Source organism: Heloderma suspectum, chromosome 6 (genome assembly GCF_057233095.1).
Source record: "Heloderma suspectum isolate Gila_16-S chromosome 6, 16-S_ref, whole genome shotgun sequence".
In the NCBI taxonomy this organism is placed as follows: domain Eukaryota; kingdom Metazoa; phylum Chordata; class Lepidosauria; order Squamata; family Helodermatidae; genus Heloderma; species Heloderma suspectum.
The window spans coordinates 123,099,857-123,125,278 of NC_139463.1; the positions used below are offsets into that span (position 1 = coordinate 123,099,857).

A 25,422-nucleotide genomic window follows, 5' to 3' on the forward strand; every position below is an offset into this window, starting at 1 on the left:
CCACCGCCGGGACCTGCCACCGGGAGGGACATTTACCAAAGGTAAGCCCCATCCTGGGGGGGGGGCGGGGGGCAGAGAATTTCACAGCCGATTTCGGGGGGCCGAATGCGTTGGCACTCGGCCCCCCAAAGATTCGGGGAGAAATTCTCCGCCATCCCTACACTTTTCAGTTCAGGTATTAAGAAAAGCAAGGAAGAACAGTGCTCAGACAATACCAAAGAGACGGGGTGGCTGGGTGGGAGGGGAGGTGAACACCAAACATAAATCATGTGCCCAAAGCCATTCCTACTTAAAATAAATGCAATCATCTTTTAAGCTTCCTTTGTCCCTCATATCTGGAACCAGTAGTTCCTTTGTGGCTGAGCAGCTGGGCAGTTACTTACAAACAACGTACTCTTTTACTTTCATGCTATTTTTCATCACCCCTTTATGTGAGTCTCCATCAGAGAAGACAAGAATTAGTTGTTCCCCTCTTGCTAATGCATGGCTTAAGTGTAACTGAGTCGTTCTCATTTCCTAGGTATCCTTTCCCAAGCCACACTGGTGGAGTTTGGCCCTGGAACTACAAAACCTGGAAAGTCCATTAAGGTGACCTGTGCCATCATCAGATTCTCCATCCCTAGTGGTTGCATTTGGAGGTGGATATGGCAGCCTCCTGGAAAAGGCCTAAAACAGGTGGCTGGTATAGCATATCATGGGAGCACTTACTATGTTTCCTCTCTCAAAAATTGGATTTCTGTCTCCAAAGACAATGCCAAGAATGAGTTCTACCTGCAAATGTCCTCCCTCACTGCTGCAGACCCTGCCCAATACCACTGTGCAAGAGGCATAGCAAGAGAACTAAAGGAAGAGGCCATACAAAAAGGGGAGATGGTGTTTGTTGTGGTTGTTACTTTCGAATAGCCTCATTTTAACAGGAGGAAGCCTATTTTCAAAACACAAAGACTCAATTTCTCTTTCAATCACATATGAAACAACAAGTTCCTTGATAGTCTCCATTTCCTCTTTCTTTCTGTCTGTCTGTCTAAAATAGCCTCACTTGTGAGGTTTTTTTGTTTTATTTTTGAAAGGAACACATTGATAAGTTAATTTCTCATTCTCACCAGCAGAGAGAAACAGTGACCTCACTGAATATTTTTGTTTTTATTATTCATGACCATAGAATTCCACGTCTATTCCCCAACGCCCAACCTGAAACATTTGAGCAGGTGCAGTGTTGTGCCTCACTTCAAGATGGAAAGGAAATATATGAACAACCACATTGCGATTGGGTGGGAATTGTTTCCCACTCCACACTGGTCACTTTGGGAGGTGATTGGAAAATAGCACCTGGTGGATGCTGGATAATGAGCTGAATTAGTTGCTCACATCAACAGGGCTAAGCAGGACATTAGCAGTTGTAAGTAAGAACATTGGTGGGCACTCTGCAATGCCATGTGCAGATGGTGGGATTGGCATGGCTTGCTATGAAGGGATTTGGTAGTCTCCATTTCCTCTTTCTTTCTTTCTTTCTTTCTTCCTAAAACAACCTCACTTTTTAAAAATGAACACTGATAAGTTAATTTCTTATTCTCACCAGTAGAGGGGAAACTGTTACATCTCTGAATATAGATATACAGTACTGTGCAAAAGTCTTAGGCCACCACCAGCTTTGTTGTGTTAGCAAAGTTTTAATGACCATCCATAATTATTTTTCGGTCTCTGTATTAAGATACAAACATAAAATACAGGGAATATGTACAGGCAAAAGTCAGTATTCAGTGTGACTTCCCTTGGCTCTAAGCACATCTTGAACTCTTTTGGGGAGACTATCCTGAAGTTTTCTGAAGTAATCTTCTGGTATATTATACCAGGTTTCATTCAGCACTTCCCAGAGTTCTTCTTTAGATGTTGGTTGTGTTTTATTTCTTTCTCTGTCCAGGTGATCCCATGCTGCCTCTATAATATTCAGGTCTGGACTCTGTGGAGGCCAGTCCATGACTGTCAGTGTTTTATCAGCTGTTTTCCTGGCTAAATATGATTTCACTGCATTAGCAGTGTGCTTGGGATCGTTATCATGCTGAAAAATGAAACCATTCCCAATCAGGTGCTTTCCAGAAGGAATGGCATGATGAATTAAAACCTGTATGTACTTTTCAGCATTCATGATCCCATCAATATGGACAAGATCACCAACACCACTGACAGAAATGCACCCCCAAACCAGGACAGACCCTCCACCATGTTTCACTGAAGGCTGCAAGCACTCATTTGTCCATCTCTCTCCAACTCTTCTTCTCACATATTGTTGACGATTGAACCTAAAAATTTCAAACTTGGATTCATCACTCCATAATACTCTTTTCCACTGATCCTCATTCCAATCTTTGTGAGATTTAGCATATCTTAGCCTTTTCACCCTGTTCCCCTTCCGCAAAAGTGGTTTCTCGGCAGCTACCCTTCCACGAAGACCATTCCTGGCCAGGCGCCTGCTGTTACTCTAGTGTAAGGGGAGATCACACTAAATACTTGCCACTTTAGCCTATGGAAGCTGTTTTTTCTGTTTTTTTTCTATTGTTGAACACTGAATACAGATTTCCTGTATTTTCTGGTTGTATTCTAATGAAGAGACTGAGAAATAATTATATATGGTCATTATACCATTGCTAAAATAACAAATCTAATGGTGGCGTAAGACTTTTGCACAGTACTCTGTGAGTGTGTGTGTGTGTATACACACACACACACACATATATATATACACACACACACATATATATATATACACACACACACATATATATATACACACATACATGATCTCAGAAGCTAAGCAGAGCACGGGGTTGGACTAGATGGTCTTGTAGGCCCCTTCCAACCCTATGATTCTATGACTGGTGGTATATATATATATATACACACACACACACACACACACATACATACTGTGTGTGTGTGTGTGTATGTGCGTGTGTGTGTGTGTGTATATATATATATATATATATATAGCATTTATATCCCACCATTTTTCCTCTTGCAAGGAACCCAAGGAGGCTTACATTATCTTCCTCCTCCTCTCCATTTTATCCTCACAACAACAACCCTGTGAGGTAGGTTGGGCTGAGAGTCTGTGATGGGCCCAAAGTCACCCAGTGAGCTTCCAATAGCCAAAGCTCTCTGGGAGGTTTACAAAGATTAAAAACATTTTAAAATACAATATACCAATTTTAAAAGCCAATTCTATAAAACCACACACAGACAATATACACAAGAATATATATCTAAAACTAGGGGTGAACGAAAGTCACTTACCTTTTCTCGCAGCTTTTTCGCGGTGGGGGGGAGCGCTTCGCTGCTCCCCCCGTGAAGTTCAGGCCGGGGGGGGAGGCTTCCCGCCTCGCCCGGCCGAAATTCAGGCCGGGGGGGGAGGCTTCCCGCCTCGCCCGGCCGCGAACACGAAAGTAAAAAAAAAAAGTCCCCTGATAGGCTACGTGACGATTCACGTAGCCTATCACGGCTAGATCTGGAAAGTCAGCCGTGATAGGCTACGTGAATCGTCACGTAGCCTATCACGGGTGACTTTAAAAAAAAAAAGCGCGTACGCGAATGGCGGCCCCCATAGGGAGCCGCCATTCGCGTTCCTTATTTAGTTGCTGTAGTCTACGTCAATGTTTACGTAGACTACGGTGAAAATAAGGGCAACGCAAATAGCGTTGCCCTTATTTTCGCCGTAGTCTATGTAAACATTGACGTAGACTACAGCGACCAAATAAGGAACGCGAATGGCGGCTCCCTATGGGGGCCGCCATTATCCGTACACACTTTTTTTTTTTTAAAGTCACCCGTGATAGGCTACGTGACGATTCACGTAGCCTATCACGGCTGACTTTGCAAATCTTGCCGTGATAGGCTACGTGAATCGTCACGTAGCCTATCAGGGGACGTTTGTTTGTTTTTTCTTTCATTGCAATGGCGGGGGCGGCAGCCGGTCAAAAGACCGGCTGCCGCTCCCGCCCCGCTCGAACACCGGACGAACCGCCAGCCAGACCAGCCGCCGGGAGGGACATTCAGGGAACGTAAGTCCCGTCCCGGGGGGGGGCGGGGGGTGGGGGGGGCGGAGGATTTCTCCCCGAAACTTGTTCGGGGGGCCGAACACGTTGGCGCTCGGCCCCCCGAAGTTTCGGGGAGAAATTCTCCGCCATCCCTATCTAAAACAACTTCAAACAAGCAATATCAAAGCAAAAAAGCATAACCTTAAGCCATTCCAGGATCAATTACAACTTAACATATACTGCCAAATGCCTGGGAGAAAAAAAGGGTCTTAACCTGGCACTGAAAAGATAACAATGTTTGTGCCAGTCAGGCCTCATCAGGGAGATCATTCCATAATTCGGGGGCCACCACCGAGAAGGACCTCTCCCTTGTCACCATCTTCCGAGCTTCCCTCGGAGTAGGTAGCCAGAGGAAGGCCTTAGATGTTGAGTGTAGTGTACGGGTAGGTTCATGTTGGGAGAGGTGCTCTGTCAGATATTGTGGTCCCAAGCCTAATTAGTTGTTCACACCAGCAAGGCTGAGCAGGAAATTAACAGATGTAAGGACTAATCTTGCTCACACACATAGAGTTACAGGCTTTGGGGCAGTAGTGACTCAAGAAGGCTTCCTTCACTATCTGAAGAGGTGTGGCCATATGAAGAGGAAGTACAAAACACACTACCTCCAACTCAGGGCCACCTCAAGCTCACCTAGATTTAAGGCAGAGATCGATGCATGGTGGCTCCTGAATTTTCAAGACGAGGCTGGACAGTCATCTGTCAGCGATGCTGTGACTTGGATTCCTGCATTGAGCAGGGGGTTGGACTCGATGGCCTTGTAGGCCCCTTCCAACCCTATTATTCTATGATTCTATGGTAATGTCACAGTCATAGAATTCATCAGATATTTGAGGTATCAATAAGCTCGTGGACCTAAAAAGGTAAAGGTAAAGGTGTCCTCAACCAGTCGTGTCCAACTCTAGGGTGTGGTGCTCATCTCCATTTCCAAGCCGAAGAGCCAGAGCTGTCCGAAGATGCTTCTGTGGTCATGTGGCCGGCATGACTGAACACTGAGGTGCACGGAATGCTGTTACCTTTCCCGCCGAAGCAGTACCTATTTATCTACTTGCAATTTCTTGCTTTCGAACTGCTAGGTTGGCAGAAGCTGGGACTGAAGACGGGAGCTCACTCTGTCATGCAGCACTCGGGTCTCAAACTGCTGTCCTGCCGACCTTCTGGTCTGCAGTTCAGCGTCTTAACCGCTAAGCCACCGCGGCCCCTCTTGTGGCCCTAGTTAACCCCAATGAAAGTGTTTTCTCTCTTTCTTATGGGTTAAGGCACAATGAACAGTTGTTACAGATGGGAATCTAGCAAGTTACTCCTGCACTGATGAGGCACAACTGGAAAGGATTTATATTCGGGAAATGAAAGTCTTTCTGGAAGCTCTGTCCCACTGGGTGCTGCATTTGGGTCTTACAGGGGAAACTGCCTGTTCCTTTTGGGGTTGGCTTCTCCTGGGGGTGAAGATTAGAGTGATGAAAAGACAGTTGGTGATTGTTCTTCAAGGTGCCCCTGTTCTCTAGAAAAGTCTGAGGTCCACTCCTTGGAATCAGGGGACAATGGAACCTCCTCGGGGTCACATGGACAGGATATGAGACACAAACACGGTGAACCAATTCAGAAAGACCATGGATGGTTCTGGTGCTTCCTGTGATGAAGAAGGGTGAGACAACCTGCTTCAGACAGCAACATGGAAGGGGGAGATGAAGACAGGAACTTCTGTCTAGTATAGCAAAAGGTGTGTGTGTGTGTGTGTGTGTGTGTGTGTGTGTATCAGAAGAGAAGGCTGTGTTTGGGCTCCACTTCAAGCAATACAATTTCTTAGCTGACCAGCAACTCTGACAATGTGAATCTCTTTTGATTTAGTTCTTGCTTCCCTTCCAGCCTAATGTATCCATACCGCTCTATGATATATCTCTGCAGGTTTTGGCTTTATCCCGAGAGGGATTCTTGATAATTTTTATATGTGTAAAAACAGAACCTGCCTGTAGGCATGTACGAAACAGTAAAATCAGAGCTCAACAAAGTTCTCCGAATTCCATCTCAAAGGGAAATTGACTAGTTCTTTGACAAGTGTGGAATATGGCTCTGCTGGGCTAAACAAAGTAGTGCATGGTCCGGATGAAACTGAAAAGGATACTGACAAGAGGGGAATAGTGGACAGGCAGACTTGCAGTTGTGTACACTTGTGCAAGATCACTAATTAAACAAACAAACAAAAATGACACAGTTTGCACACATTTCAAGATTCTCTCTTCAGATGAAGTTGACACCAGCACAGAGAAATGGAATGAAATCTGTAGGGTTGAACTGGAAAAATGCATCAAGTTTTAACCTCCCAAACATTTTAACCTCTAATACATCCCTATTCAAATCACTTTGCAACTTGAGTCCATATAAGATTGTGAGCTTCTTCTTTTTTTTGCATGAAAATCCATGCATATTTTTCAAAATGTACACATCAATTAAGCACATCTTTGAAATATACACATTCTACCCCCATTGATTAAAGTATATTTCTGCACAGTTTTCAAATGTATGCATTTCTCAATGCACATTTCTCAAACATGCCTGTGTTGTGGGATGCATTTATTTTTAATTCATGGGGGGGGGTGAATCAAATTGCAAGCTCAGAAATAAATCATTATGAAAATTGAACTCAGATCAAATTTTCATACATCCTTAACTGTCCAGCAAAATAAACTGAGAAAACTTGTGGTACAGAAAATATGAATTGGCTCAAGCACATGTACTGAGACTGTTCACATCATCTACAGAGGAGGCCATGTAGGAACAAGCATACCATAGCTTCTTGCTAGTTTGACCACTGTATAGAAATACCACCCTCTGATGAGAAGAGAAAGGAAAAAAGTCCAAGTTTCAAATAATTCAGAGAAGATGCACTTCATGGTAGTCTGGGCATATCTCATTGTTCCTCAACAAGGGGCAATTAGAACTAAACACTCTCTTGTTGGTATCTATCTATCATTTTGTTGTAAGCCTCCTAGAGGGGAGATTCCACAGTTAATTCCTTCCATTGCCGAACTGCTGCATTTTAATTTCTACTTCATTTATCCAAATAGAAGTAGATGTTCCTGTTTCGTGTGTTTTTGTGTCATAGATCTCCCACATTTAAACTCATTGCTGCCCCATTCTCTCCCCCCCCCAATGGTAGGTGGTAGCTTGCCACCTCCCAAACCATGTCCACTGCCCATAAGCAAAGAGACAGAGGTTGACAAAGGGCTTTTTATCCTGAGTGATATGTAAATGCAGCGGCACCTTCCTGTTTAAATCAGTCCTACCCTCTCCCTGCCACAGTCGCTCCCAGAGACACCTCCCCTTTGTGCCTATAACAAATTTATTTTAAATCCCTCTCAAAGCAAAAGAGGGAAAATGTTCTTTTGGCTTCAGATTATTCTCTTCTTAGCAATCTTCAAAGGTATTTTTCTGCTTTCAGAAAAGGAGGACTGGAACACTGTAGGGCACATTATGCAGCAAATCTCGATATTTTTTTCTCTTTTGTTTCAGGTGTCCAATCAGATATCCAGCTGGTGGAGTCTGGAGGGGACATCAGAAGGCCTGGAGAGTCCCTCCGTCTGTCCTGTCAAGCCTCTGGGTTCACCTTTAGCAACAGCTGGATGAACTGGGTGAGACAAGCTCCAGGAAAGGGCCTGGAATGGGTTGCGTATATACACCCAACCAGCTCAAGTGGCACTTACTACTCAGATAAAGTGAAGGGCAGATTCTCCATCTCCAGGGACAATTCAAAGAGCCAGCTGTATTTGCAAATGAACAGCCTGAATGTTGAGGACACAGCATTGTATTACTGTGCAGGAGACACAGTGAGGGGAAGTAAATCTGAAGTGAGACAAAAACTATATTTTGGTCACACCAGCTCTCCAGGCTGATAGATAAGCTATAAATGTTGAAAGGAAGGTAGAAAAAAGGAATCAAAGTGCACATTAGTCAAGGTCCTGTCAGGAAGAAGCTAAGTAAGGAAACAAAATGGATCACCTGTTTTTCTTTAAAAAGTCCCAAGATGACTTACAACAGAATGATTCATGCTCTACCAAACATGTTTGGTTTCCACACCGTGCTTGGGTTCCACTTGAGTTTTGTCCATCAAACAGAAAAAGCCACAAGAAGAGGAGCGAGACTAATGGAACATATGGAAGACTGAGATAAGGGGGAGAAGGAGGGGGAAAGGGGAGGGGGGAAAGGATGGACATGTAAAGGGAGTCCTTTGTGATCCTGCATTTAAAATGGAAGCAGAAAGCCACCTTTGAAATGTGGGATTTTAGGCTGGTGTAGAGATGCTCTCTATCTCAAACAAGTGTTTTTAACACAGACCTTGCCTCCATCCCCTTTTGAGAGCTGTGGAATGCGGAGCTGTGGATTGAGTAATGTCTGGTCATAACACAACAATCAATAAATCAGAGGGGAAATGAATCTGAAGCAGGACAAAAACACTCCTTTACTCACTCCAGCTCGTTGATTGATCAGCTTTAAATGTCAAAAGGGAAAAGTTAGAAAAAGAAAAAGAGTGAATATTTATAGGATAGCCTATACTGATGAAATACTAGGGATGGACCTAAGTCCCTTATCTGATCCCGCAGCTTGCTTCGCGGTGGGGGGGAAGCACTCCGTCCCTCCCCCCGAAATTCTGGCCGGGGGGGAGGCGCCCCGTCCCTCCAGCCATGAAACCTCCTCTCCTGCCGGGTGCCGGGACACAAATGGCGGCGGCCGTAGCCGCCGCTGTTTGCGTCCCTGAAGTCAGCCGTGATAGGCTACATAAATCTTTACATAGCCTATCATGGCTGACTTAAAAAAAAAAAAAAGCGCGTACGCAAATGGGGGTGCCCATGGGAGCCGCCATTTGCATTCCTTATTTTGGCACGTGTAGTCTACGTCAACATCTACGTAGACTACGGTGAAAATAAGGGGAACGCTATTTGCGTTCCCCTTATTTTCACCGTAGTCTACGTGAATGCTCACATAGACAACACATGCCATAATAAGGAACGCAAATGGCGGCGTCCATGGGTGCTGCCATTTGTGTTCGCACTTTTTTTTTTTAAGTCAGCCATGATAGGCTACGTAAAGATTTATGTAGACTATCACAGTGTTTTTTGAAAATCTAGCCGTGATAGGCTACGTAAATCTTTATGTAGACTATCACAGTGTTTTTTGAAAATCTAGCCGTGATAGGCTACGTAAATCTTTATGTAGCCTATCACGTTTGTTTGTTTGTTTGTTTGTTCGTTTTACTGGGAAATGGCGCTGGCGGCAGCCGGTCAGAAGACTGGCTGCTGCAGCCGCTGCCACCGAATCGCCGCCAAACCACTGCCGGGAGCCGCCGCCGTCAGGGACATTCGATCAAGGTAAGTCCCATCCCGGGCGGGGGCGGGGGGGCAAACCATTTCTCCACCAATTTCGGCGGGCCAAATGCGTTGGCATTTGGCCTCCCGGAGATTCGTGGAGAAATTCTCTGACATCCCTATGAAATACTAATACTTATATTGATGTACTTCCTTAGCCCTACTCAGGTCTTCTTGTATTCTTCCCATGGAGGGGGTGCAAGTCCAGGCATCCATCCTGGATGCTTTCACTCTAAATGGTACCATGGGGAGGTCTTTCCAATGCGCAGGAACACTGCACAATCAGAGCTCATGGTTATGGGGAGCATTCTGATCATGTTCAGGGTGAGGTGGGGTTGGAGCACATACACTGTGTGCTCCCACTCCACAGATGGAATTTTGGAATGTCTGAATAAGGCTCCTGTGACCAGAGAACTATAGATCTCTCACACAGAATTCTCAGAACGTTCAGGAAACTATATTCAGGAAACTAAATATTCTGTCATTCGTAACAAGGCAGTTACAATGGCTTAAAGATGATGACTATAACTTTGTAATGTAGATGGACCCTGATACATACCCAATGGTTGCAAAAATCTTGTCTTCCACCAAATCTTAGCTTGCCTAATTAAATGGGAATAAGTTACATTTTCAGATGCTCAATGTGTCAGGAATGGCTAGCATGTTCACAATTCTCTGATATTCAATATCTCACAAACCCATCCACGCCCAATACGCTTTGTATCCTGCCTCACCAAGAGAGGTGTAGTTTAGCCAGGGCTTGCCGTGTTGATGCATGGGACTTTTTGATCAGCAGGAACAATGACGTAATCTGCCACCCCCAACGGACTTCTCTGTAGGGATGTACGAATCCCTTACCAGGTTCCGGTTGGGGATCCGCTGTGGGCGGGGGGGCTATCTGTGTGTGTCCCCCGGAATCCTCCCCAGTCAGCTCCGCTCCACGGCAAAGCCGTGGAGCCACCCGCCAGGACCGGCTACAACCAGACTTCCGGCCGCCACTGCTGCGCTGTGGACTCAAATGGTGGCCGCTATGCCGGCCATCATTTGCGTCCCTGCCTTAGGCTGTGATAGGCTATGTAGGTATTTACATAGCCTATCACGGCAAAAAGCAGGGATGCAAATGGTGCCCGTTACACCTTTTGCATCCCTGCTCTTTGCTGTGATAAGTTATGTAAATATTTACGTAGCCAATCATGGCCATGGGCAGGGACGTAAATGGCGGCCGCTACGATGGCTGCCATTTCATACCTCAGGCCAGTTCCAGATGGAGGACGACCTGACCCAGAGCATCTGCCACCAGGTAGGGTCCATCCCAGGGGGATTGGGGGGGCGGTGGGGGGTAGTCCGTTCCGCCACGGACTCCAGGGGGCCGGATTCCAAAGCTTAGGTGTAATCCTCACAGTAGCTGAGGCGATCTGTAAGAAACAGAACTCTCTTATATATCTGTATATAGTTTGGATGTTATTGGATTAATTCTATTCATGTGTGTGCTGAGCAAAAAGGTCAAAGTTTCAGAGAGCCAAAGGAACAGGAAGTGCTCCCTGTCCTACCAGGTCTGCAAAGCAAGAAAGATAAGAGTAGTTTCAGCTAAAGGCCTGTAGCCTTGCTCAATGTGTTCTGTGCTGAAAATTTTGCTCTAAAGAAAAAAAAAATAGGTTTCATATTTGCAAGTAGTTTCAGTTTTGCAAAAAGCTCTGAAGAAGGACATGGGAACTCTGCAGAAAGAATTTAGGGCAAAATCTCTTCTTAGTGGCAAAAATGGTGGGAAAGGGAGATGGCAAGAGGAAGGTCAGTTTGGACAAAGAGGTAAGGATGAGGCAGAGCATTAGCTCCACATCTTCCCAGAGTGGCCCACAACACTGTTGCTCATCAAACTGGCTATGCAGAGAAGGAACATTATTATACATCTCTACAGTAGAGATAAGGTATATCCATCCATCACTCCACAGAAATGTACAGTTTAAGAGAGATTAAGAAAGTTGCTGAACCCTGAAGAATGGCAACTAGAGATGAGGGAAAATTTCTCAGAATACATTTTTCTGAGACACATTCTAAGGATTCATTATAATTATTATTTATTTTTTATCCCTCTAGAAATATAAGACCACATCGCAGAACTTCAGCTTGAATCATCTGTTGAGTTCATATTTGGTCTATCGCTATATCTCATTAGGGACCAGAAACAGGAAAGAGTTGCTAGAGTTTTATGTATAGGCAGTTGTGAGTAGTTATATGGGAATTATCTTCTTCCTATACTCCTTACCTTGCAGCAAATCAAAATTTGCTGAATTTCTCTCTTTCTGAGACACAAGCACTCTGGAGATCATCTAGAGCTTATAAATCTCCCCTAAGTCCCACTTCACATAAGTGTGTCTTCATAATGCCAAGCCTCAAAACTGTCTTCCTTCCACTTCTCACAAGGGGGCAAAAGTTGCATGAATAATCGAAATGCTTTTGGTGTAAGAGAAATAAAAAAGGTTCATCCAGACATGTTGGTTTGCAGTTTTGATGATGGGGCTCATTATTACCTAAGTTGTTTTCTTGATAACTGACAGTATACAGGTCCCCCAAGGGTTTTGACTTCTCAGGAGACCTTACAATAATATTCTGTTAAAGACAGAGACCTCATTGTCCCCACTTCCCTACATGTAGAAGAAACAGAATTGCTTATGATGCATACACTTACTCTTTCTTGATAGATAACCCACCCACTCTTTTACCCAAGCAGAACTCATGATGAGGATGGGAGAGGCAAAAGCAGAACATGCCCAACCAGCCTGGATTCAGGCTGAAGGGGCAGAATTGCAGCTTGAGATTAATAGGCATATGGTCAAGGAACTAGGGATGTCAGATAATTTCTCCACGAATCTCCAGGAGGCCGAATGCGTTGGCATTCGGCCTCCTGGAGATTCGTGGAGAAATTATCCGAATGCGTTGGCATTCGGCCCCCTGAAATTGGTGGAGAAACAGTCCGCCACCCCCCCCCGCCACCCCCGGGATGGGACTTACCTTTGGTGAATGTCCCTCATGGCGGCGGCTCCCGGCGGCGGTTCGGCGGCGGTTCGGCGGTGGCCGGTCTTCCGATTGGCTGCTGCCGCCGCCATTTCCAACTAAAAAACAACAACAACAACAAACGTGATAGGCTACGTAAAGATTTATGTAGCCTATCATGGCTAGATTTTCAAAAAACACCGTGATAGGCTACGTAAATCTTTACGTAGCCTATCACGGCTGACTTAAAAAAAAAAAAAGCGCGTACACAAATGGCGGCACCCATGGGCGCCGCCATTTGCATTCCTTATTTTGGCACGGGTAGTCTACATAAATATTTATGTAGACTACCCGTGCCAAAATAAGGAACACAAATGGCGGCACCCATGGGTGCCGCCATTTGCGTACACGCTTTTTTTGGGTTTTTTTACAAAGTCAGCCATGATAGGCTACATAAACATTTACGTAGCCTATCATGGCTGACTGCAGGCCAGGGACACAAACGGCGGCGACTACAGCTGCCACCATCATTTGCGTCCCAGCAGGACAACAGGACTCGTGGCCGGAGAGACGGGGCGCTCCCCCCCGCCAGAATTTCAGCGGGGAGGGACGGGGAGCTTCCCCCCCCAGCCAGAATTTCGGGGGGAGAAACGGAGCGCCTCCCCCCCACCGCGAAGCAAGCTTCAGGATCAGGTAAGTGACTTTCGTCCATCCCTACAAGGAACACCTAATTACTTTGAATGAGTTCAAATCTCCAGGGCCAGATGAACTGCATCCTAGAGTAATAAAGGAACTGGCAGAAGAACTCTCAGAACCGCTGTCTATTCTCTTTGAGAAATCATGGAGGGCGGTGGAAGGGAGGAGGGCTAATGTTGTCCCTATCTTCAAAAAGGGTAAAAAGGAGGAACCTGGGAACTACAGACCAGTCAGTCTGACATCAATCCCTGGGAAAATTCTGGAGCAGATGATAAAGCAATCCATCTGGAAGTAGGGATGTCAGAGAATTCAGCCACGGATCTCGGTGAGGCCGAATGCCAGTGCATTCGGCCCCCCAAACTCCATGGTGGAATGGCCTGCCCCCCCAGCCCCCCCTGCGGATCCCCCCCGGGATGAGACTTACCTGGGGTGGATGTTCTGGGCGGCGGTGGCTCCAGCGGCACCTGCGGCGGCGGCAGCAGCTGGTCTTCCAACCGGCTGCTGCTGCCGCCATTTGCAGTCTTGTCTTGTGGGGGGGGGGAACGACATGATAGGCTACATAAAGATTTACGTAGCCTATCATAGCTGGGTTAAAACAAAAAAACCGTGTACGCAAATAGCGCCCGCTACGCTATTTGCGTTCCCCTTTATTTTCGCCGTCATAGTCTACGTAAATATTTACGTAGATTAAGATGGCCAAAATTAAGGAACGCAAATAGCGGCTTCAAATAAACAATTTTTTTTGTTGTTTATTTTTTTAACCAGAGCTGTCAGCAGCCAGAAATCTGGCTGCGGATGGCTCTGGCCTGGCCCTGGCCAGCTGCTCCGCAGAGCTGCCGTGGAGCACAGCCGGCCGTGGAGGATTCTGGGGGGGGGAGGAACGGATCACCTCCCCTCCCATCCAGGATTCTGGGGGGAGGGACGGAATGCCTCCCCCTCCACCATCAACATAATCTGCGAAAGGTAAGTCACTTTCGTACATCCTTAACATTGGCAACACAAGCAGAAAAACTGGCATCCAAATAGGCTATTTTGTGTCTTCAACTGTGACAGGTATTTAGGGATGTACGTAGCATAGACTACGGCAAAAATAAGGGGAACACAAATAGCGTAGCATCTACGCTATTTGCGTTCACCTTATTTTCACCGTCTTAGTCTATGTAAATGTTTACGTAGACTAAGACGTGCCAAAATAAGGAACACAAATGTGTACGCACTTTTTTTCCCTTTAAATCAGCTGTGATAGGCTACGTAAACATTTACGTAGCCTATCATGGTATTTTTTAAAAATCTAGCTGTGATAGGCTACGTAAATCTTTACGTAGCCTATCGCGTTTTTTTGTGTGTTTTTTTACTGGAAATGGCGGTGGTGGCCGCCGGTCGGAAGACCGGCCGCCGCAGCCACCGCCACCACCACCAAACCGCCACCGAACCAATGTCGGAGCCGCCGCTGCCAGGAGGATTCACCCAAGGTAAGTCCCATCCTGGGGGGGGGCGGGGGGGGCAGACCGTTTCGCCACCGATTTTGGGGTGCCGAATGCGCTAGCATTCGGCCTCCCCAAGATTCGTGGCGATATTCTCTGACATCCCTAGCGAGGGATGCTAAAAGCAAGCAAGAACAAGGCTTTCTTCAGCTCAATGCATAGTAAAAGTCAGAGGAAAGAAATTGTTGTTCAGCTATTAAATAGGGATGGCAAAATGATAACAGATGACAAAGAAAAGGCAGGGGTGCTCAATTCCTACTTTGGCTCAGTCTTCTCCCAAAAGAGGGTCTATGACCCCCCTGGCAAAGGCGAAGTGCAGGCTGAAGGGGCAGGATTGCAGCTTGAGCTCAATAGGCATATGGTCAAGGAACACCTATTTACTTTGAATGAGTTTGAATCTCCAGGGCCAGATGAACTGCATCCTAGAGTAATAAAGGAACTGGCAGAAGAACTCTCAGAACTGCTGTCTATTCTCTTTGAGAAATCATGGAGGATGGGTGAAGTGCCAGATGACTGGAGGAGGGCTAATGTTGTCTCTATCTTCAAAAAGGGTAAAAAGGAGGAACCTAGGAACTACAGACAGGTCAGTCTGACATCAGTCCCTGGGAAAATTCTGGTTGTTGTTGTTGTTCAGTCGTTCAGTCGTGTCCGACTCTTCGTGACCCCATGGACCATAGCACACCAGGCCTTCCTGTCCTGCGCTCTCTCCCGGAGAGTGCTCAAGTTCATATTAATTGCATCCGTGATGCTATCTAGCCATCTCATCCTCTGCCGTCCCCTTCTCCTTTTGCCTTCAGTCTTTCCCAGCATCAGGGTCTTTTCCAGGGAGTTTTCTCTTCGCACTAGGTGGCCAAAATATTTGAGCTTCAGCTTCAGTATCTGTCCTTCCAATGAGCACTCAGGGTTGATTTCCTTTAGGATGGACTGATTTGACCTCCTTGCAGTCCAGGGGACTTGTAAGAGTCTTCTCCAGCACCACAGTTCGAAAGCATCAATTCTTCAGCGCTCAGCCTTCCTTATAGTCCAGCTCTCACAGCCATACATTACTACTGGGAAAACCATAGCTTTGATTAGACGGACCTTTGTCGGCAAGGTGATGTCTCTGCTTCTTACTATGCTGTCTACGTTGGCCATAGCTTTCCTCCCCAGGAGCAAGCGTCTTTTAATTTCATGGCTACAGTCACCGTCTGCGGTGATCTTGGAGCCCAAGAAAGTAAAATCTGTCACTGCTTCCATTTCTTCCCTTTCTATATGCCAGGAAGTGATGGGGCCAGATGCCACAATCTTCATTTTTTTAATGTTGAGTTTCAAACCAGCTTTTGCACTCTCCTCTTTCACCCTCAACAAGAGGCTCTTGAGATCCTCTTCGCTTTCTGCCATTAGGGTGGTATCGTCTGCATATCGGAGGTTGTTGATAATTCTCCCAGCAATCTTAATTCCGACCTCTGATTCATCCAACCCGGCATTTCTCATGATGTACTCTGCATATAAGTTAAATAAGCAGGGCAACAATATGCAGCCTTGTCGTACTCCTTTCCCAATTTTGAACCAATCGGTTGTTCCGTGTCTGGTTCTTACTGTTGCTTCTTGACCCTCGTACAGGTTTCTCAGGAGACAGGTAAGGTGGTCTGGTACTCCCATCACTTTAAGAATTTGCCACAGTTTGTTGTGATCCACACAATCACAGGCTTTAGCGTAGTCAATGAAGCAGAAATAGACGTTTTTCTGGCATTCTCTTGCTTTCTCCATGATGCAGCGAATGTTGGCGATTTGATCTCTAGTTCCTCTGCCTCTTCGAAACCCAGCTTGTACTTCCGGTAGTTCTCGGTTCGCATACTGCTGAAGCCTAGCTTGTAGGATTTTGAGCATCACCTCGCTGGCATGTGAAATGAGCGCAATGGTGCGGTAGTTTGAACACTCTTTGGCGTTGCCCTTCTTTGGAATTGGAAGGTAAACTGACCTTTTCCAGTCTTGTGGCCACTGTTGAGTGTTCCAGATTTGTTGACATATTGAATGCAGCACTTTAACAGCATCATCTTTTAGGATTTTAAATAGCTCGGCTGGAATATTGTCATCTCCGCTAGCTTTGTTGTTAGTAATGCTTCCTAAGGCCCACTTGACTTCACTCTCTAGGATGTCCGGCTCAAGTTCAGTGACCGCACTCTCATGGCTATCAGGGACATTCAGATCTTTCCTGTATAGTTCTTCTGTGTATTCTTGCCACCTCTTCTTAATCTCATCTGCTTCTGTTAGGTCCCTGCCTTCTTTGTCCTTTATCATGCCCGTCTTTGCACAAAACATTCCCTTGAGATCTCCAATTTTCTTGAAGAGATCTCTAGTCTTTCCCATTCTGTTGTTTTCCTCGATTTCTTTGCATTGTTCATTTAAGAAGGCCTTCTTGTCTCTCCTTGCTATTCTCTGGAACTCTGCATTCACTTGGGTGTATCTTCCCCTTTCTCCCTTGCTTTTCGTTTCCCTTCTTTCGTGAGCTACTTGTAAAGCCTCATCAGACAGCCACTTGGCTTTCTTGCATTTCTTTTTCTTTGGGAAGGATTTCGTTGCTGCCTCCTGAACAATGTTACGGACCTCCGTCCATAGTTCCTCAGGCACTCTGTCTATCAGGTCTAATCCCTGAAATCTATTCCTCACCTCCACTGTATATTCATCAGGGATATGATTTAGGTCATACCTGAATGGTTTAGTGGTTTTCCCGACGTTCTTCAATTTAAGCCGAAATTTTGCAAGAAGCAGCTCATGATCTGAGCCACAGTCAGCTCCAGGTCTTGTTTTTACTGACTGTATGGAGCTTCTCCATCTTTGGCTGCAAAGGACAGAATCAATCTGATTTCGATATTGACCATCTGGTGACGTCCATGTGTAGAGTGGCCTCTTGTGCTGTTGGAAAAGAGTGTTTGCTATGATCAGCATGTTCTCTTGGCAAAACTCTATTAGCTTTTGTCCTGCTTCATTTTGTACACCAAGGCCATGCCTGCCTGTTATCCCGGTGATTTCTTGACTTCCTACTTTAGCATTCCAATCCCCTATGATGAAGAGGACATCTTTTTTTGGTGTTAGTTCTAGAAGGTGTTGTAGGTCTTCATAGAACCGATCAACCTCAGCTTCTTCGGCCTCAGTGGTTGGGGCATAGACTTGAATTACTGTGATGTTGAATGGTTTGCCTTGGATTCGTACTGAGATCATTCTATCATTTTTAAGATTGTACCCCAGTACTGCTTTTCCCACCCTTTTGTTGACTATGAGTGCTACTCCATTTCTTCTAAGGGATTCTTGCCCACAATAGTAGATATGATGGTCACCTGAATTAAATTCGCCCATGCCTGTCCATTTGAGTTCGCTGATTCCCAAGATGTCGATGTTCAATCTTGCCATCTCATGTTTGACCACCTCCAGCTTACCTTGATTCATTGATCTGACATTCCAGGTTCCTAAACAATATTGTTCTTTACAGCATCGGATTTTCTTTTCACCACCAGACACATCCACAGCTGAGTGTCCTTTCGGCTTTGGCCCAGCCGCTTCACTCTTTCTGGCGCTACTTGGAAATACCCTCTGCTCTTCCCCAGTAGCATATTGGACACCTTCCAACCTGAGGGGCTCATCTTCCGGCGTCATCTCTTTTAGCCTTGTGATACGTTCCATGGGGTTTTCTTGGCAAGAATACTGGAGTGGGTTGCCATTTCCTTCTCCAGTGGACCACATTTTGTCAGAACTCTCTGCCATGACCTGTCCGTCTTGGGTGGCCCTGCACGGCATAGCTTATGGCTTCACTGAGTTACGCAAGCCCCTTCACCACAACAAGGCAGTGATCCATGATGCTAAAGCAATCCTTCGTGATTCCTCGAAGTCAACATGGATTTGTCAAGAACAAGTGCTGCCAGACAAATCTGATCTCATTTTTTGATCAAGTCACCTCCCTTGTGGACTGTGGGAATGCTGTAGACATAATATACCTCGACTTCAGCAGAGCTTTCGACAAAGTGCCCCATGATATCCTGATGAGCAAACTAGCTCAAAGTGGGCTAGATGAAGCAACAATCTGGTGGATCCACAGTTGGCTATACAATCTGATTCAAAGAATGCTTATCCATGGGACCTTCTCAAACTGGGGAGGGGTGACGAGTGGGGTGCCGCTGAGCTCAGTCCTGGACCCAGTGCTCTTCAACATTTTTATTAATGACTTGGATGAGGAGGTGCAGGGAATGCTGATCAAATTTGCAAATGACACAAAATTGGGCAGGATAGCTAATACTTTGGAAGACAGAAACAGAATTCAGAGTGATCTGGATAGACTGGAGCGCTTGGCAGAAAACAACAAAATGACTTTTAATAGTGATAAATGCCAAGCTCTGCACCTAGGAAAAAGAAACCAAATGCACACTTACAAGATGGGTGATACGTGGCTCAACAACACTACAAGCAAGAAGGATCTTGGAACTGTTGTCAATCAGAAGCTGAATATGAGCCAACAATGTAATGTGGTTGCAAAAAAGGCCAATGCTATTTTGGGCTGCATTCATAGAAGCATAGCTTCCAAATCCTGGGAAGTACTAGTTCTCCTCTACTCAGCACTGGTTACGCCTCATCTGGAGTACTGTGTCCGGTTCTGGGCGCCACACTTGAAGAAGGATGCAGACAAACTGGAGAGGGTTCAGAGGCGGGCAACGAAGATGACCAGGGGACTGGAAACTAGGGGTGGACAAAAGTCACTTACCCGTCGTCGAAGGCCGTTCGCGGTGGGGGGGAGCGCTTCGCTGCTCCCCCGCGAAGTTCAGGCCGGGGGGGGAGGCCCGGCTGAAATTCAGGCTGGGGGGGAGGCTTCCCGCCTCGCCCGGCCGAAATTCAGGCCGGGGAGGAGGCGCCTCGCCTCGCCCGGCCGCGAACGCGCAAGTAAAAAAAAAAAAACTTCCCCTGATAGGCTACATGACGATTCACGTAGCCTATCATGGCTAGATCTGCAAAGTCAGCCGTGATAGGCTATGTGAATCGTCACGTAGCCTATCACGGGTGACTTAAAAAAAAAAAAAAAGCGCATACGCGAATGGCGGCCCCCATAGGGAGCCGCCATTCCCGTTCCTTATTTGGTGGCTGTAGTCTACGTAAATGTTTACGTAGACTACGGCGAAAATAAGGAACGGGAATGGCGGCTCCCTATGGGGGCCGCCATTCGCGTACGCGCTTTTTTTTTTTAAGTCACCCGTGATAGGCTACGTGACGATTCACGTAGCCTATCATGGCTGACTTTGCAGATCTAGCCGTGATAGGCTACGTGAATCGTCACGTAGCCTATCAGGGGAAGTTTTTTTTTTTCTTTCATTACAATGGCGGCGGCGGCAGCCGGTCGAAAGACCGGCTGCCGCTCCCGCCTCGCTCGAAAACCCGCTGAACCGCCGGCCGGACCAGCCACCGGGAGGGACATTCGCAAAAGGTAAGTCCCGTCCCGGGGGGGGGTGGAGGATTTCTCCCCGAAACTTGTTCGGGGGGCTGAACACGTTGGCGCTCGGCCCCCCGAAGTTTCAAGGAGAAATTCTCCGCCATCCCTACTGGAAACAAAGCCCTATGACTGGAAGAACTCAGCATGTTTAGCCTTGAGAATAGAAGACTGAGGGGAAATAGGATAGCACTCTTCAAGTACTTAAAAGTTTGTCACAGAGAGGAAGGCCAGGATCCCCAGAGTGCAGGACATGGAATCATTGGCTCAAGTGACAGGAAGCCAGATTCCAGCTGAACGTCAGGAAAAACGTCCTGACTCTTGGAGCAATACGACAATGGAACCAATGACCTAGGGAGGAGGTGGGCTCTCCCACACTGGAGGCCTTCAAGACAAGGCTGGACAGCCACCTGTCAGGGATGCTCTGACTTGGATTCCTGCATTGAGCAGGGGGTTGGACTCAATGGCCTTGTAGGCCCCTTCCAGCCCTACTATTCCATGATTCTATGATTCTGTGATTCTCAAGCTGTTTGCCTGATAACTGACAGTATAACAGTTAGGGATGATGGAGAATTTCTCCACAAATCTCCGGGAGGCCGAATGCCAATGCATTCGGCCCCCCGAAATTGGTGGGGAAATTCTCCACCACCACCCCGCCACCCCCCGGGATGGGACGTACCTCTGTCGAAAGTCTCTCTCGGCAGCAGGTCCCAGCGGTGTTTCGGCGGCGTTTTAGCGGGGGAGGGGGCGGGGGCGGCGGCGGCGGCCGGTCTTCAGACCGGCTGCCGCCGCCACCATTTCCCAGTAAAGTTTAAAAAAAAAAAGTGATAGGCTATGTAATGATTTACGTAGCCTATCACGGCTAGATTTTCAAAGTCAGCCATGATAGGCTACATAGATCTTTACATAGCCTATCACGGGTGACTTTGGGGGGGAAGCGCATACGCAAATGGTGGCGCCCATGGGCGCCGCCATTTGCGTTCCTTATTTGGGCACGCCTAGTCTACGTAAAGATTTATGTAGACTATGGCGAAAATAAATCTTTACGTAGACTACCTGTGCCTAAATAAGGAAAGCAAATGACAGCGCCCATGGGCGCCGCCATTTGCATACGCGCTTTTTTTTTTCAAAGTCACCCGTGATAGGCTATGTAAAGATTTACGTAGCCTATCACGGCTGACTGAAAATCTAGCCGTGATAGGCTACGTAAATTGTTACGTAGCCTATCACATTTTTTTTCATAACTTTTTTATTTCGCGGCCGGGGAGATGGGGCCCTCCCCCCCAGCCAGAATTTCGGCAGCAAGGGATGGGGCACTTCCCCCCTGGCCTGAATCTCAGCCGGGAGGGGCGGGGCGCCTCCCCCCCTCCAGAATTTCGGGGGGAGAATCGACACGCCTCCCCCCCACACCAAAAACAGCTGCGGGACCAGGTAAGGGACTTTTGTCCATCCTTAATAACAGTCCCTCGAGTCTTTTGACTTCTCCAGAGACATTTAAAGAATTCTCTGTTAAAGGCAGAAGATGCATTGTCTCTAGGGATGTACAAAAGTCACTTACCTGGTCTCGCAGCTTGCTTCGCAGTGGGGGGGAGGCGCTTCGCTTCTCCCCCCGAAGTTCAGGCTGGGGGGGAGGCTTCCCGCCTCACCCGGCCGAAATTCAGGCCGGGGAGAAGCGCCCCATCTCCCCGGCTGCAAACATCAAAAGAAAAGTAAAAAAAAAAAGCCCCGTGATAGGCTACGTAACGATTTACGTAGCCTATCATGGCTAGATCTGCAAAGTCAGCCATGATAGGCTACGTTAATCGTCACGTAGCCTATCACGGGTGACTTTGAAAAAAAAAAAGCACGTACGCAAATGGCGGCGCCCATAGGGAGCCGCCATTCGCGTTCCTTATTTGGTCCCTGTAGTCTACGTAAAGATTTACGTAGACTACGGCGAAAATAAGGGCAACGCTATTTGCGTTGTCCTTATTTTCGCTGTAGTCTACGTAAAGATTTACGTAGACTACAGGGACCAAATAAGGAACGCGAATGGCGGCTCCCTATGGGGCCGCCATTAGCCGTACGCGCTTTTTTTTTTTTAAGTCACCCATGATAGGCTACGTGACGATTAACGTAGCCTATCACGGCTGACTTTGCAAATCTAGCCGTGATAGGCTACGTTAATCGTTACGTAGCCTATCAGAGGGGCGTGTTTTTTTTTTTACTTTTCTTGTAATGGCGGCGGCGGCAGCCGGTCGAAAGACTGTCTGCCGCCCCCGCCCCTGACAAAGACCTGCCGAACCGCCGCCGGGACCCGCCGCCGGGAGGGACATTCGTGAAAGGTAAGTCCCATCCCGGGGGGGGCAGGGGCGGGGGGGCAGAGAATTTCTCCCCGAACAACCTTCGGAGGACCGAATGCGTTGGTGCTCGGCCCCCCGAAGTTTCGGGGAGAAATTCTCCCCGATCCCTAATTGTCTCCGCATTCCATCCTGTAGAGCAAACAAAATTTCTGATGATGCATATACTTACTCTTACCCTGACTTTATGGATTACCCACACACTCCATGGTCCAAGAGGGACTCGTGATAGTTTTTATGTGTGCAAAAACAGAACTTGCCAATAGGTAGGTGGGAATCAGCAAAACCTGAGCTCAATAAATTCCATGTCAAAGGGAAATTGACTAGTTATTTGACAAGCAGGGAATATGGCTCTGCTGGGCTAAAAATCTAGTATGTGGAGAGGATGAAACTGAAAAGGAGATTGATAAGAGGGTAATATTCCTCTGTGGGGCTACATAGTGGTCTAGTGGACTTGTAGTCATATGCTCTTGCACAAGATGACCAATAAAAATAATATGATGTGATTTGAAAATCCATGCATATTTCTGTGAAGATTTTTCCAAATGTACACATCAATTGTGCACAGTCTTCTCCCTTTGACTATAGCAGATTTCTGCACTTTCTTTTTTTCCAAAAGTATGCATTTTTCATGCATATTTCTCAAACACACCTTTAGTGTGAGAAATATTTTTGGAGGGGACAGGGTCTTTTAATCAAAGTGCAAGCTCAGAAATGTATGGACTGATGATACAGATGGCCTTCAAATGTGTGCTCAGTTCAGAACGTGCAAACTGGCGAAATCCTAAGCAAAAATGGAGGGGTGTACGGATTCCCCACTATCTGTTCTAGTGTGGAATCCATGGGAGGGAGGCGATCCGTTCCTCCCCCCCAGAATCCTCCAGAGTGGCTCCGCTCCACTCAGATTCTGTGGGGGGGGGACTGGCTTGGGGGCACTTACCTTCCCTCCTGCCAGCCAGAGCTGTTCGCCTCTTCCCTGTCCCTGATTATTGCCTTTAAAAAAATGTTTTTTTAAAAAAATGGTGATCAGGAGGATGTGCCCATAGATTTATACGCAATAGAGTCATGAATCTTCTGTATAAGTCTATGTGTCCATAGCCTTATATGCAAGATTCACCACTCTATTTTGCATATAAGTCTATGGGCACATCCTGCTGATCGCATGTGCTCATAATGTGCCCATAATCACTGCAAAATAGAGCAGTGAATCTTGCGTATAAGCCCATGGACACATAGACTTATATGCAATATTCATGACTCTATTTGCATATAAGTCTATGGGCACATCCTCCCAATTGCCTTTTTTTTTTAAGACTTTTTTTGAAAGGCAATCGGCAGGGACATGGAGGAGGTGAACGGCTCTGGCTGGAAGAAGCTGCCGAGTGCCCTTCTGCCTCCAGTCCTCCCAGAGCAGTGGTAAGTGGTCCCGATCTGCTGCGGATTCCTGAGGCCGGATTCTTTGGAATCATTTGAATCCATTTGAATCCATTTGATTCTCATTTGAATCCACAGTGGATTTCTCTGACAGCCCTACAAAAATGAACTGAAACAAATTTGTCATGCATCCCACCTGACCAGCAAAATAAACTGAGAAAACCTATGCTCCAGAATTGTATCAAGCAAATGAACGGTTTACATCACATATAGTGAAGGCCATGTGTGAATAGGCATGCCATAGCTTCTTGCTAATTTGAGCACTGCATACAAATATAGCACTCTGACCAGAAAAGAAAAATAAGTCCCTGTTTCAAATAATTCAACACTTGCTTATTGCTATATGAATACATTACACAGACCAGAGGCCATACATGGTCACCTAGGCTTATCCCATTGTTCTTCAACATGGGTAAATAGAACTAAACTCTCTCTTGTTCATATCCATCCAACATTTTGTTGTAAGCGTCCTGGGGAGGAGATGCCACATGGATTTCCTTCAGTTCATGAACTGCTGCATTTTTATTTCTTATTTAGAGAGCTAGTGCAGTGTAGTGGTTAGCGTGTTGGACTGGGAGCCGGAAGAACCAGGTTCTAGTCTCCACTTGGCCATGGAAGCTCACTGGGTGACTTTGGGACAATCACAGACTCTCAACCCAACCTCCCTAACAGGGTTGTTTTTGTGAGGATAAAATTGAGAGGAAGAGGATCATGTAAGCTGCCTTGGGTTCCTTGGAGAAAAAAAGGCGAGATATAAATGCAATAAAATAAAAATATTTTTGCAGCTTTAGGTAAGTCTTCCTGTCCCATATGTTTTCATGACACAGATCTCTAACTTTGAACCTACAATTCTTGCCCCAATACCACCCCCCCAAGGGAGACAGTGGCTTGTCATGTCCCAAACCATGTCCACTGCACATAACCAAAGAGACAGAAGTTGATAAAAGCCCTTTTATCTTGTATGGTATGTAAATGCAGGGGCAGCTTCCTCTTTAAATCAGTCCTACCATCTACCTGCCACAGGCACACCCAGAGACACCTCCCCTTTGTGCCTGTGACCAATTTCTTTTCAATCCCTCTCAAAACTAAGAACGGAAAATGATATTTTGGCTTCAGTTTATTCTCTTCTTAGGAGTCTTTAAAGGTATTTTTATCCTTTCAGAAAGAGAGGACTGGTACATTTTAGGGGTCAATATGCAATCAGTCTCTATATTTTGTCTTTTGTTCCAGATGTCCAGTCACAGGTCCAACTGGTGGAGTCTGGAGGGGATATCAAAAGGCCTGGAGAATCCCTCCGCCTCTCCTGTCAAGCCTCCGGGTTCACCTATACCAGCTACTGGATGAGCTGGGTGAGACAAGCTCCTGGAAAGGGCCTGGAATGGGTTGCACATATGCACCCAACCGACTCATCTCACATTTACTACTCGGATAAAGTGAAGGGCCGATTCACCATCTCCAGGGACAATTCAAAGAGCCAGCTGTATTTGCAAATGAACGGCCTGAAAGCCGAGGACACAGCGATGTATTATTGTGCAAGAGACACAGTGAGGGGAAGTGAACCTGAAGCGAGACAAAAACTCT

At 46.5% G+C, this 25,422-nt stretch overlaps 1 gene segment (V, D, J or C); it reads left to right on the forward strand.

Annotated features, from left to right (window-relative positions):
- Positions 1–7,390: 7,390 nt before the first annotated feature.
- LOC146342978 (immunoglobulin gamma-1 heavy chain-like) overlaps positions 7,391–25,422 on the forward strand; it is a 675,086-nt gene continuing 657,054 nt past the window's right edge. The window contains 2 exon segments of the C gene segment in view: positions 7,391–7,509; positions 7,599–7,912. Of these exon segments, the coding sequence occupies positions 7,464–7,509; positions 7,599–7,912 (360 nt within the window).